The sequence below is a fragment of the Lissotriton helveticus genome, chromosome 7, assembly GCF_964261635.1.
Source record: "Lissotriton helveticus chromosome 7, aLisHel1.1, whole genome shotgun sequence".
NCBI lineage: Eukaryota > Metazoa > Chordata > Amphibia > Caudata > Salamandridae > Lissotriton > Lissotriton helveticus.
Genome location: NC_136068.1, coordinates 1,925,371,599 through 1,925,386,663, shown reverse-complemented (window position 1 = coordinate 1,925,386,663; position 15,065 = coordinate 1,925,371,599). Strand labels below are relative to the sequence as shown.

Below are 15,065 nucleotides of genomic sequence, written 5' to 3'. Positions count from 1 at the left end.
ATCCGCCCACCTGCTGCCACGGTCTTAGGGAGTTGGACCTGGACAAAAACCAGCAAGGCAGCCATCTCCACCGCAGAAAAGATGTTCCTGGGCTGCACTTCCTCCCCCCTCCAACGCCCGCAAGGGAGCCGGGTACGTGGGGCTGGGCCCTTCCCCTTGCCCTTGTTGCCTCCCTTAGCCATGGTCCTGGGCACAAGAAGAAGGAAAGAAGAATAGGTGTGAAAAAAAATAAGAGAGAGAGCAAAAGAAATAAAGTATGTAATAAAGTAACAAAAAGTAAAAAAAACACAAAATATAGATGTAGGAAATTGAAGAGAGAGATAATAAGCACAAAAAAAAAAAAAAGTTCAGAAAAACATAGGATTGCAAAGATGTAAGGTGGATAGAGAGGTAGCATGCCCAAAACCATAGCAGTGAATGAAAAACAAGATGGCCGCGCCCATAGAGGACCGCGTGGGTAAGTTCGCGCGATATTTCCCCCGCGAGCACGCAAAAACGCTCACGAATACGTAATTGCGTGCCGCATAAGACGTGAACTCGCAACAAGCGGGCGGAAACGGAAACACGTCACGCAAACAAGATGGCCGCGCCCGTACATGACCTCATGGGCAACCTCGGAGTCGGTGCGCTGCAAGCGCCCTGCGAAAAAGCAAAAAAACGCCCGAACATGCAAAAAAATAGAAAAAACGCCCGAACATGCAAAAAAAAGAGAAATCAGCAAATTCGCACGAATTTGCGGATTGCAAGTTCGATTTCGCGTCCCGCAAATCTCGCGAAATTGAAGAAAAACACATTTTGGAAAACTGAAAGCACTTAGCAGGTGCAAAAGTTCAAACTAATTTGTAACCATTCCCTGTAGTGCTTCCTGAGGGGCCCCTCCAGAGTTCAGTTGCCTACTTTCAACTATTCTCTGACCCTGCTCTGACCCTCAAAGCAGGGTCAGAGAATAGTGGCAAGTATGGCACATTGCTCCTGTAAAAAAAATAACTGCAACAGGAAGGTCTTACAGTTAAGGAAGCAGGTGCCAAACTTGATGCACAAATTCAGTGACACATTAACCAGCCCCAAATTAAATCATCTCAGTTGAGGCTGGGAGGTTTGCTTTGCTTTCCCCCCATAATCTACAGTGGTGAACAAGAGGATGGCAGTGGCAAACCAGAGGGTGGCAGTGATGAACCAGAGGGTGGCAGCCTTGAACCAGAGGGGGACAGTGCTGATCCAGAGGGTGGCAGTGGCAAACCAGAGGGTGGCAGTGATGAACCAAAGGGTGGCAGGGAGGAACCAGAGGATGGCAGCAATCAACCAGAGGGTGGCATTGATGAACCAGAGGGTGGCAGTGATGAACCAGAGGGTGCTGTGATAAACCAGAGGGGGACAGTGATGATCCAGAGGGTGGCAGTGGCAAATGAGAGAGTGAGACAGTGATGATCCAGAGGGTGGAAGTGGCAAACGAGAGGGTGGCAGTGATGAACCAGAGGGTGGCAGGGATGAACCAGAGGGTGCTGTGATAAACCAGAGGGGGAAAGTGATGATCCAGAGGGTGGCAGTGGCAAACGAGAGGGTGGCAGTGATGAACCAGAGGGTGGCAGGGATGAACCAGAGGATGGCAGTGATCAACCAGAGGGTGGCAGGGATGAACCAGAGGATGGCAGTGATGAACCAGAGGGTGGCAGCCTTGAACCAGAGGGGGACAGTGATGATCCAGAGGGTGGCAGTGGCAAACCAGAGGGTGGCAGTGATGAACCAGAGGGTGGCAGGGATGAACCAGAGGGTGCTGTGATAAACCAGAGGGGGACAGTGATGATCCAGAGGGTGGCAGTGGCAAACGAGAGGGTGGCAGTGATGAACCAGAGGGTGGCAGGGATGAACCAGAGGATGGCAGTGATCAACCAGAGGGTGGCAGGGATGAACCAGAGGATGGCAGTGATGAACCAGAGGGTGGCAGCCTTGAACCAGAGGGGACAGTGATGATCCAGAGGGTGGCAGTGGCAAACCAGAGGGTGGCAGTGATGAACCAGAGGGTGGCAGGGATGAACCAGAGGGTGCTGTGATAAACCAGAGGGGGACAGTGATGATCCAGAGGGTGGCAGTGGCAAACGAGAGGGTGGCAGTGATGAACCAGAGGGTGGCAGGGATGAACCAGAGGGTGGCGGGGATGAACCAGAGGATGGCAGTGGTGAACCAGAGGGTGGCAGCCTTGAACCAGAGGGGGACAGTGATGATCCAGAGGGTGGCAGTGGCAAACCAGAGGGTGGCAGTGATGAACCAGAGGGTGGCAGGGATGAACCAGAGGGTGCTGTGATAAACCAGAGGGGGGCAGTGATGATCCAGAGGGTGGCAGGGATGAACCAGAGGATGGCAGTGATCAACCAGAGGGTGGCAGGGATGAACCAGAGGATGGCAGTGATGAACCAGAGGGTGGCAGCCTTGAACCAGAAGGGACAGTGATGATCCAGAGGGTGGCAGTGGCAAACCAGAGGGTGGCAGTGATGAACCAGAGGGTGGCAGGGATGAACCAGAGGGTGCTGTGATAAACCAGAGGGGGACAGTGATGATCCAGAGGGTGGCAGTGGCAAACGAGAGGGTGGCAGTGATGAACCAGAGGGTGGCAGGGATGAACCAGAGGGTGGCGGGGATGAACCAGAGGATGGCAGTGATGAACCAGAGGGTGGCAGCCTTGAACCAGAGGGGGGCAGTGATGATCCAGAGGGTGGCAGTGGCAAACCAGAGGGTGGCAGTGATGAACCAGAGGGTGGCAGGGATGAACCAGAGGGTGCTGTGATAAACCAGAGGGGGGCAGTGATGATCCAGAGGGTGGCAATGGCAAACGATAGGGTGGCAGTGATGAACCAGAGGGTGGCAGGGATGAACCAGGGGATGGCAGTGATCAACCAGAGGGTGGCAGGGATGAACCAGAGGATGGCAGTGATGAACCAAAGGGTGGCAGCCTTGAACCAGAGGGGACAGTGATGATCCAGAGGGTGGCAGTGGCAAACCAGAGGGTGGCAGTGATGAACCAGAGGGTGGCAGGGATGAACCAGAGGGTGCTGTGATAAACCAGAGGGGGACATTGATGATCCAGAGCGTGGCAGTGGCAAACGAGAGGGTGGCAGTGATGAACCAGAGGGTGGCAGGGATGAACCAGAGGATGGCAGTGATCAACCAGAGGGTGGCAGTGATGAACCAGAGGGTGCTGTGATAAACCAGAGGGGGACAGTGATGATCCAGAGGGTGGCATTGGAGAACCAGAGGGTGGCAGTGATGAACCGGAGGGTGGCCGCGATGAACCACAGGGTCGCTAACAGGCTGGACACGTAGAAACAACATGGTCGCGACCGTTGCGACCACACAAGTAAGTTCGCGTTCCCGAACTTGCACAAAACCCTCGCGAACTGGCAAAAACAGCAAATTCGTAAATGCGCACGAATTCGTGAATTTTGCGATCGCGAGTCTGCAAATTCGCAAATTCGCGGAACGCGAGTTCGTAAAATTTGCCCATGCTTAATGGTCTTATGTGTGTATCATTCCCCATGTGTGATGTATCATTGATCCAATGTTATTTTCCCTGACAACGCCTAACGTACTTTTCCATGCATTGATGGCTGTATATCTTTTTGTGACCCATTTTTTGTATGCTTGAATTTTTCTTGTATTTTTGTGTTATTTGAATCTCAAATAAAAAAAGATTTGAAATAAAAAGAAATGCATTATTCAGATGTGGCCGTAGGGATTGCTCAGTTTTTACGTTCTGTTAAACAGTTGTCATGATGGGGAACAGTCGGGTGGGGGGTGTTGGATGGGTGTTAGAAATGGGGTTATCAATTCTACAGGGGGTAGCATGGAGCAGAGCGGGCAGGCCAAACTTCAGAGGACATGTGTAAAGCGTCCACACAGTACTCACAGATGACAGACCAGGCACACCACAAAAGAGACACAACACCGCTTCTGGTTGGAAAAGGAATAAGTGTTGTATTATCTCCACCCTGCAAAGGTAAAACACAACAATAGCAGTAATCACAAGGGGGCGCCTACTGGCGCCAGAGCAATGAATGCAAAGGGGATTATTTACATGGGAAAGGGGCAGGAATAAAAGGTTAAGTCCGTGAGTCCATAGCTGAAATAAAAACGTGTTATCATTGGCATGAAACCTTAGGAGAATACGTGAGGGAACGAAATACTAATGCTGAAACCCAAGGTCAATATCGCAGGGCAAACTCAGGCCTTAATCCTTGGCCTCACCTAGATGTAAGCTGCATGCGTAAACTAAAGCATTAGACATAAAATACACACTAGGTATGGAGGCATAGCCACACAACAGGGCCTGCATCCGCGTCTCCTGTGAAAAGAAACAGGCGGCACCTTGCCTTAACAACTGGCATAGACATGCAAACGTAATATCAGGCCTGGGCTGGCATAATGACACCCACCCTGGGGCACATACCTTTGGCACAGAACATATCAACAGTGGGCATAACACTAGGTATAACACAGCCGACCTGGCCTTAGCACCTCCTGCAAGAAAAAAAACAATGGGTGCATAACATTGACATCGGGCCTACAACCTCAGTAGAGGAACCTCTGGGCATCAGGCAGGAGCCTTATCCTTGGACAGGAATCACAGTACTAATAAGAATGGCAGAGCACACATCCACATTGGCTCAACTAATCGTGAGTAGGGGCGCAGTGACCTAACCACCCAGCCTTAACCGAATAGGGGCTCAAAAGCACCTCCCGGTGACATAAAAACACTAGGCTCCCAAGACCGGCATTACCCCCCTCCTCCCCCTCAACAGTGGTATCACACTTGAGGCAGGACCATCTGCAGCTAAACTTCCATAGCCTGACTTCCCCTATTGGCCTGGAATCAGGTAACCCACTACTGCAGGCACAACCCAGGTCCCTGAACCACCCGGGGCCCACACCTCTGAGTCTCTGTCCTGGGTCTAGTAGACCAACGATGCAGGTTCCCGATGCCAGGCGGGGCACCTGGAGAACAATACTGTTCCTGGGGGCGGAAGTTCACCACGGAATGCTGGCACCGGAGGGTTGGGCACCGACAGTATGCCCCGATACACCCCCCAACACTTGAGCCCCACACTCACCGGGCTCTTGGCAATGTCTCCACGCTTCTGCTCCTCGCTCCGGGCTTCCTGGGCAGTAGGGTGGGAGGCAGGGACCGACAATGTGCCTCGAGGCCTCACCACACAGACGCAGACACTGCTCCCCGAGCGGAGGTGGGGAAGGCTCCTGCCCTATTTGCAAGGCTGAGAGGCGGCAGGATCTGGAACGGTAGCGCTTAGGAACACAAAAGCAGCCTCTTCCAGCTGTGCAGCGCTAGCCACCACACAGTGCTTCTCCTCAGCCCAGCTCCTCATGCAGCGCTTCTAGATCACAGCGCTTAGCAGGCAGCACTTATCCAGGGCCAGGCAGCCTTTCCAAGAGTCCAGCACTTGATTGAAGCGGCGCTTTGCAGGCACACACTGCAGGCAGTACAGTTCAGGCACTTCAGGACTACCCAGGGCTTCTGCAGCACAGCACTTCCAGGATTATAGCGCTTGGCACGCAGCGCCTGCTCCAGGCCCAGCACGTCCAGGAGCACAGCGAAAGGGGGCGGACAGTCCCAGCAGCAGGCACAGGGTAACACTCATCACCTCCTGGGTGGCGTGGTCCCAGATGCTTCTTCCCTTCTGGGCGCTTATTTGCACAGCACTTGCGTAGCGCAGGGTCCCTGCAGCTCCAGGGACCTAGGGGGGCCCTCCTTCCTCAGGGGCCCGGGGGACAGAGCAGTAGGCACTACTGGGCCAGGTCAGCAGGTAGTGGGGGCATCATCAAAGCAGGGTGGTAGGCTTTCACCATCCCCACTGCAGCGTGGCCCTCCTCCCACACGGCAGCCTTGAACTCCTGAAGTGGGGCTTCCGCTAGCCCTGGGGACAGTAGAGGGGCTCTAGATGGGTGCAGGGTCCAGCACACAGGGCCAAGTGGCGGTATCCCCTGGCAGCAGATCCCCTCACATTCCTGTCCCAGCTCTGTCTCTGCACATCACATATCTACTGCTCTCCCTATACCAGAAAGCCTGGAAGTTTCTAGAAGGTCCCTCCAAATGCTGGGATTGTTGGGTACCAGACAACTAGACCGCTAACCCACCTCAGACAGGCGAAATAGTTCTAACTGGCTCAGAGGGAGGAGTAGAGCACCCTGGGTGCCAGGCTTTCCCTCCAAATGCAGGGGTGGCTGGGTACCTAACAACTAGACTGCTAATCCTCTGCAGTCAGGTGGCACAACGCATAGCCTTGGCAGCCATTTTAAATGCAAAACACAAATGCGGCATTTCATCAGGGTACATGTTTACAATGGGAGAAAATAAATGTACACACCATTGCATTGCATTTAACATTAACATGGCGTCTCACACCACACATGGCCTATTCGGTAACCTTCACCATGGGCGAAAAGCAAAACTTTTTTGGGGAAAAGGGCCAAGTCCAACCATGGGCCTTATGGGTTTTAAGTCAATTTCAAACTCCAACTGTTTTTATGTATTGTTCAGAATGTTTTATGGCCAATTGTTCTAATAAAAATGTTTTCTACCTACATTTCTACTCTATTGGCATATGTATTTCACCTCTAACTCTGGAAGCCTCCCCCGTGTTCTCTTCCTGTGTTGATATATGTCTGTCTTTAGTTGAATTTCTGTGATGGTCTTAGTCTTAACTCCTGTGTTTACTCCTCTTTTCAATTTTCTGTTATAATATTATTCTAAATGATAGGTCCCTCTGGGGTAGGTTGATGTACAGAAGGCTGATCCAGGAAATAAAAACTGACAAGTAACCTTGCCTCTGAGCATCAGCAAGGATGGAGGATCCCCTGTTTATTTGTATGAGTCATTGTAAAAAAATATATCTACCTCACTTGAAGTTGCCATTGCAATATTCAGTTAAAATTTATATTCTTTTCTACTGCTTGATATGACTTGTGATTGGCCTTTGCTAATGTTATTAATATTATAAAAAATGAAAACCTTATTCAGATGCCCTGGGCCACTCTCAACCTTCTTTTATACAGGAGTGCTGAAGTACTGCCAATAACAATGTTACTCAATTTGTAGTAGTGGTCGAATTTCAACCTCTGAAGGATAACAGGCTGAGTTGAGTTGTCTTGGTCAAGGTTGAAAGTGGTGATGTTCAGATGTAAGCAGGAAGCCTTCAGCTCACTGAGCCATATTGCCAGCTTATCTCCTTGTGTGCTTGCCATGTGACCTGCAGCTGTGACGAGCTGGTAATGAGGGGCCACTGAGGGAGTCCAGCCCTCATCCATGTCAGACATGTCATTGGCCACTTCTTCTCTTCCAGATTATAAACCAGATCCCTCCTCGAAGAGTTCTAGTGACGCATCTGCACCGAGACAACATCCCCAGGTCCATGGAGGTGAGCAAAGTGAAGGTAAGCTCTGCTCTCGGATGGTGAGTTCTTAACTTCCAAGGGTGAGAGATATTTAATAATCTCTGCTCAGCGTCATAAATGTTTTGCATCCGAATGATTTTAGTGTGATATCCAGAACAATGGGCCAGATATGCGTTGGTTTATTTTAGGTCGCACATGGCCAGATTCACTGCTTGTCATGTGCTAGATTGTGTACCAGTATCAAGCGGGAGAGAGAGGAAAAGGGGATAGTTCACTTCCGCTGGTTAATATGTACGAATCAATGGGAACTAGCTAGTAGGTAGAAGCTCCTAGTGTTTGTTCATGAGTAAGAAAAACATTTGTTTTTTATGAAGACCCTCACCCACCAACCTAGTTGGTGGCATGCTTCATCATCGGGTCCCACCCAAGGCACTGAGTGCACCTTGGGCGTGCTTCAATGCCTGACTAAAGCGGAGCGGGTTTTGTATCGTTAATGTGCTGTGATGGTGAAAAGAGTGTAGGTTTAAAAAAAACTGTCTTAAGGCTCCCAGATATCCACAAGACTATTTTAATAGTGGGCCCATGGCAGTATTTAAAAACAAGGCGGCAGATATGAGTGGAGGTGATTAAGGACTCCCATATCCTGTGCGGTCAACATGTTTCAGCCAGGCCTCATGTTAAACTGGCTTTCATCAGGACCATACGTGGGTGAAAGTTAAAGTGGTTGTCTAAAAGAATGTAAAGACCAGCCATGTGGCGCCCTCGCTAAGGTGTGGTATGTGTAAGAGGATGGTTTCCTCTAGCAGCTTGGTTCCTGTTAAGGAAAAAACAACAAGACATACAAAAAAACACAAAATAGTGTGAGCTTCAAAATTGCACATAAGGTTTATGTGACTAAACTCTGTCATGTCCGTGTTCTATGTGAGTAAAGAGCGATAGTGAAAACGGAACGTGAAGGTGGATGGTAGGTGAAACTTAAAAAATGTTTTGGATTATGCGCTACTGTGCGGAGAAATCGATAGCATAAATGCGATATCCTGTCTAGAAACATTAGTGCTGAAAACAAAGAAAAGACAGTCTCTTATTCTGGTAATTATGGAGAAAAGCCCCATGAGTTCCAGGAGGGAGCACGACCGTTAGTCACACACTGTGTGTGTTCTGGGAAAGAAAGAAAGCGACATGACAAACATCAATGATGCGGTAGTCTGACTGCATGAGAAGGTCTCCGCTGTCGGAAACTGTTAGGGAAGAAATCCCCTGGCACACCCCACTTACTTTGTCAAAGTCTGCGACCCCCTGTTCAAACCTGTTGGGGCCTGCATCGGAATTCCGTCGATGCCGGCCATTGGTCGCAGTGGCGTTTAAATATCCTTCCGTATTCGCAGATCAGAAGCTGAGTGCGAGTAGCATCTGTGGACATAAGCAAGAAACAACAAAAGATGGACACGCATCTGTGTGTGTGTGTATGGCAACAGCGGTGGCCCTGAAATAACATTATATTAAAGAGCGACCAGTAATGTAGACAGATTACCTAGGTGTGAGTGATAGCACCTAATGAATATATTAGGGCATCAATCGTATTGAGTCTATAAACGCCAGGATACCCTTTGGGTGACAGCTGCGCTTTATACGTGTACCTTACATTACATTACATTACATAAACAGTGAAGAAAGACTGAGCAAATGTATTTCCTTGCTGGTGAGACGCATGTCGTATTCCCGTGTTGGGTTAAGGGGAACGCATGTGTTGCATGTAGGCATGGAAAAGCGCCGTATGGGCCTCATGGGTGTGAGGGGACTCTATCTGTCCCGATAGTGGGGGCTGACATAAAATCATGATCCCCATGGTAAAAGCACTAAGTGCGGACCCTGGTAAGGGCAGTGATGCCCACGTTGTTTCACCACTCGATATTAGGGGCATGGTTCTCTGCAGCTTCTGGACTCAATCCTGTGTTTTGTGAGGCCCAGGGTACCTGGAGGAGGCATGTTCATGCTGAGTGTAGAAGCATGAGGATTTTAAAGAGGAGGGAAAAGGAAAAAAGGTGACTGAGCTTTATGTTCGCTGTCAGTTTGGGGGTTCAGTTGCTCAGGCTGTTCCACGGAATGTTGTTGTTTAATCCTTCTTTATGGGTGGAAAGGCGGTATATCCACCGTTGTTCCTTTTGGAGCAGATGTTTGTCATTAGTAATGTTGTGACATTCGGTTTGTTCTATAACTGTCCATTTTATGTCATTTGGAGTGTGTCCCCTCTGAATGAAATTGTCTGTATTTTTGCTGGTGTTCTTTTTGCACCGGATGGTGCTGCGGTGTTCTACTATCCTGGTCCTCACCTTGCGAGTCGTTATTACGATGTAGCGGAGTCTGCATGGGCACTCAATAAGGTAAACAACATTGGTCGAATTACAATTAGTATGTTTCCTCTGGTGCCAGATTTTGCCTTGTTCAAGATCCAGTTTTTTCGTTACTCGTGTCAAATGACAGACACTGCAATCACAGCAGGGATAGTGTCCGACTACATTGGGGAGTTCCCAGGCATTAAGCACCGTGTTGGTGACAGGAATCTGGTGTTTCTTCGGGCGGGTAGAGACCAAGCGGTCTTTGAGGCTGCCTGCCTTTTTATAGGCAAAAAGAGGTTGGTCCCAGGTAGAGGCCCCTGTCTTTAGGATGTGCCAATTTTTGCGTATAATCTTGGATACCCGGTTGGAGGCTGCGTTGTATGTGGTAACGCATGATAGTGGGGTAGTGGTGTCATTGCATGTAATGTCTTCTAGGAGGGCCTCCCTGTTTTGGTTCTGGGCGCGTCCCTTTGTAGTTTGAATGATCCTGTCAGGGTATCCTCTGTCTTTTCGTTTTTTTGCCAGGTCTGAGGACTGTCTCTTGTAATCCGTGGTCAGGCTACAATTCCTCCGTACGCGGAGGAACTGACCGAATGGGAGGTTTTTTCTGAGACAACGGGCTGGAAACTCTCAAACTGTAGTAATGAATTCCTTGCAGTTGGTTTGTAATATGTGGTAGTCTGAAGAAGCCCTGCTTTAGACTCAATAGTGAGGTCCAGAAAGGCTATGCTGTGGGCACTCGCACTGCTGGTGAAGCGTAGGTAGGGGGTCTCGCTCATTGAGCCAGATGAGGAAGAAGGCTAGAAAATCTTGTGATCCTGTCCATACCATATGAATGTCGTGAATATAACAACGCCAGAATTTGATATTGTTGGTGTATGGATTTGTGGCTGGTCGGATGTGTAGTTTCTCTAAGTGATACACATAGAGACCAGCCACGCACGGGGCAATAATGCTGCCCATGGACGTTCCGTTTGTCTGAAGGAAGAACTCACCTTTGAATTCAAAGTAGTTCTCCTTCAGAGCTAGTGTGACGCATTGTAGAATGAACTCCCTGGGGGCCGTATATTCCCAGGTGGTGTCTATAAACATATCATGGAGGACCCTCAGTGTCTTGAGGAAGACTAGTGTAAAGGCTTTCGATGTCTAATCCCACCAATAGCTGGGAAGTGGGGTCAAAGCTCATGTCTATGATGAGATTGAGTAAGTGGTTAGTGTCTTTGATGTAGTTAGAGGACTTATGCACTAAGACATTCAGAAAAAAGTCGCAGAACCATTACAAGGGTTCTAGAAGGGAATTTATCCTTGACACGATGGGCCGTACAGGGGGGGTCGCGTCTCTTTATGTATTTTAGGCTCGGTGTAGAAGTAAGGTACCTTGGCCTTTTTGGTGCAAAGAAAATCAGCCTCCTGTTTCGCGATGTGCTGGTTTCCTTCTGCTGATTCTACCAGGGACACAATGGTGTCTCTGAGTGCATTGGTAGTGTCTTCTCTCAGGCGTCTGTAGTTTCTTCCATCACTGAGTACCTGCATGTGATGGGTCTCGGTGGACACGTCACACAGTGGTTCACCGCTTCCCTTAGACAACACACTGCAGCTCACATTTACACCACTGAGGCTCCATTGGGAGGGGGACCTAAATTGCCAATTAACTGATCCTGAGTGGGCGGCGGTGTTAGAGAGCACCACGCACATTCCCTGAAACATGAGCTTGCGCTAGATTCACTGTTATATTACAGAGAGAGCATACCTCACCCCAGCCAAGATCAACAGATATTATCATCGTATCAAGGCCGCCTGCCCGGAATGCGACATTTCATTCGAATGGGAGACTTACATCCTACACCTTTATAGCAGAAGTAAAAAGCACAAAGTAACCTCTCGCTTCCTAGAATTAGGCTCGGCAGTAGCTAAAAGGTTGATCACTAAGAGATGGAAAGCTCTCGAGCCCCCGCATGTGCTAGCCCGGAGGCGCTCTATTGACATGGGCTAAAGCAGAGAGTGTCGCAATACACCAGAACATATATTGCTTACCCCTCACAGTACCATCCAAAGGTCAACCCTTGGCGACTCCTCAGCTAATCCTTTTTTGTTTCCTTGTTGCTAGCTTTGTGGGCAAGGCTGCTCTGCTGACAAAGCAGGGAAGAGAAGGAGTGGTTTACACTCCCTAAGTGCGCATCATGAATGTTTGTGCTGCCCTCTGGGGCCAGCCAAACACTAGTGCTCACTTTGCATGTTCTCAACGCAGGAGAACATACCCAGCCACCCATTCTCTGGCTGAGAGCCGATCAACGGTGCTCAGACCAATCACAACACTCCATTGCAGCATTGAGATTGGCTATCAGGATTCTGGGAGCCAGGTGCATCCTGCTTCCTGCCCTGGAGGCGGGGAAGAGGACTGAGAGGAGGCGGCGGCGACAGCGGGAGGCAGGGGCAGACAGGTAAGTGTGTCTTTTTTTTATTTCATTCCCCCCACCACTAAGTCCCGCCCTCCCACCGACTTCAAATACCAGCCGCCACTGCCATCAATGTCTTGGTTGGAAGGGCAGTGAGAGACACGCTGTATGTGGGACGATGGATCCCCGGACCTCTACATGTGGAAGCCATGCAGGAGAGTAGAACCGCAAACAACCAAAATGGCAGCATAACCAAGAGCGAAGGAATTGGACCCCTGCCTAGGAGACTGGGTTCTTGTGCGTGATCGGCACCCAGGGAGGAAATCCCATTCCCTGTTTGAGGGCCGACTGCTTTGGGTTGTCGACAGGAAAGGGTCACACCCTGTGACTTTGCACTGATGCACACGCACACCCTGACCCCCCCCATTAGAAGACACGGGTGAATGAATAAAAGGGGAGAGCCGCGCCCACGCGCAGTTGTGTGCAGGAGTTTGAAACATGCCCCCGGTCTCGTCCCCCTCTTTTCCGCATGTGGCCTCGCCCATGCGTAAACTCAGCGACACTAGTGCCCTCTCGTGGGCTTTCACTTTAAAAACCCGTGCCGCTTCCCTGACAATCACTCTGGAGTATCATGTTAATTCGTATATGAGAAGCAGCGCATGAGGGGGGGCTTAAGGGCCAATGGAAAAGGAAAGGACTGCGGGTTGTGGGGGGCACTTAAAACACAGTATTTTGTCAAATAACCCTGTTTTAAGACCTTCAAACGGAGAGGGGAGAGAGTGTGTGTTTTTGTCTGAGTGAGTATTTAATAATCCCAGGTGAAATCCAACAGACTCCTACCTTACCCCACTGAAAGATCCTGCACCCAACTATTTATTAAATAATACATTTATTAGGGGGGGGTCAAGCCCCACCCCCCTGAAGCCACGCCCATGGCTGTCATCTGATCTACATCCGGGTCCTCTTTCAGGCACAAACAGCAGCTGAGAGCAGCCTCTTCCCTGCCTGGGGACACAGGCGCACTGAGCACTTCAGACCGCAGCAGGGGCCACCACCGAGGGGCCAAGAGGGGCCCTGAGTCTGACAAAATGATGGGGCCCCTGCAGAGGTGAAGAGAGACCCATGAGTTGCCATATATCTCAGATACTCGTGAGCCTTTGAATGAATCAATCAATCATAGCATTTGTAAAGCGCACTACATACCGGTGAGGGTCTCAAGGCGATGAAGGGGGCCCCTGAAAGGAGATCCCTCTCCCCCAGCCACCGGGGTGCAGGCCTTGCACCCCTGCAGGTGAAGATTGTCTTTCTGCAGCATACTTCTCGGCGAGGAAAAAACATACGGAAATTAAATTCAGGGTGTGGAAGGGGGTATTGCTCAATTTTGAACATCTTCGCCAGTAACTCTTTCACAATTGTAAACACCCGTTTAAGTCTCCTGCTTGCTCCTCTTTATCTCTCCATTGCTTCATCATTTAATTGTCTTTTCAGTTTCTTTCCTATGAGAACATTTCAAGAAAAAAAAGGTTTTCCTACAATCAGGTCAACTGGAATTATGCGGCAGAGGAGGGGCACTTCATACGGCAGGGTTTAGTAAATGATTCAGGAAAAAATGGTCAATTATTCAGCATAATGCGGCACATTATGTGATAATATTACCACATTATTTTGTCCTTTTTACACATATTAACAGTATCAGGGCTACGGTTTGACCTCATTAGAACCCGTTTGACACCCATATACAGCAAAAACCAACAGTATGGTGACCAATCAACCTTTGGAAGGCAGTTGTCACAGTGTTTCTAGCAATTTTTTGTTAAAATCTGTAGATTATGCAGCAGTTGATGGATTATGTGGCAAATATAGTATGTCCATAATTATGCGGCAAATGCTGCATCCACAAAATTGCATTACTCCACTAGTCCTGCCTATAATGCACTGTTGTTAGAAATTGGGTTTTTGATTGGCAGAGGTATGCATCCTGACCAAGCAGGAACCGCAATCCCAGTCAGGTTAAGTCACAAACGCACCCTAAATTAACCTGTGCTCACCCCCTGGTAGCTTGGCACAGAGCCGTCAGGTTTAACTTCAGATGAAATGTGTACAGTGTTTGTGCAACATTTCAACCTGTAGCACAATGACAACACAACACAGATACTCCAAACCATGTTAGAAAAATGCAGCTTAATTTTATAAATAAAACAAGACCAAGCAACAAAAATCCAATCAATAGTCATTTCGTTTGCGGAAGTTCTTAGACGGGAAGACTCTATTCCATCTTTTAGGTTCGGGGAGTGGGAAAAGCGGGTAGCTCTATATTCAGATGACATATTAGTCTTTACTTCAGACCCGGAGATTGCACTCCCAGTAGTGATAAGGAGAGCTGAAGAGTTTGGCCGCATCTCGGGCTATGAGATAAACTCAACCAAAACCGATATCATGGCATGGAACATCCCTGACCTACGGCTAAACAAAACTAACTCAATGAGATATCTGGGAATTCGGATAGTGCAAGACGTCGCCCAAATTGCTCAAGTCAATCTTGAGAGAATCTTCAAGGAAATCAAAAAATCACTAAAATCTTGGTCTAATCTTCCACTGACTATCCTAGGTAGAGTAAGCCTGATAAAGATGTCAATCCTTCCCAAATTTACTTTCTTATTTAACACTATTCCTCTCGCATTTGATAAAACAGCATTAGAGAAATGCCAGAGAGAGCTTAACTCTTTCGTGTGGGGCTACAAATCAGCAAGAGTATCATGGAGAAAGTTGAGGAGGAGGGAAAAGGGGGGTCTATCTCTGCCTGATTTGCAATACTATGCGTGGGCATTCCAATTATCTCATTCGAGAATGCTCTTAAAAATGCCATCCAATACATCAATAGGTCTCATGTTTAAGGCAATGCTGATTGGTGCTGGATTACCAACTAATGGCTA

The 15,065-nt window shown here is 49.0% G+C and overlaps 1 protein-coding gene across 1 annotated transcript in view; it reads left to right on the top strand.

Annotated features, from left to right (window-relative positions):
* The window catches only part of LOC144770905 (sulfotransferase 6B1-like), a 357,544-nt gene that overhangs the window by 210,204 nt on the left and 132,275 nt on the right, over positions 1 to 15,065 (top strand). Inside the window, exon 3 of the mRNA XM_078655696.1 lies at positions 7,350 to 7,439. Coding sequence (XP_078511822.1) covers positions 7,350 to 7,439 — 90 coding nt within the window. The remainder of the gene's footprint in view (positions 1 to 7,349; positions 7,440 to 15,065) is intronic.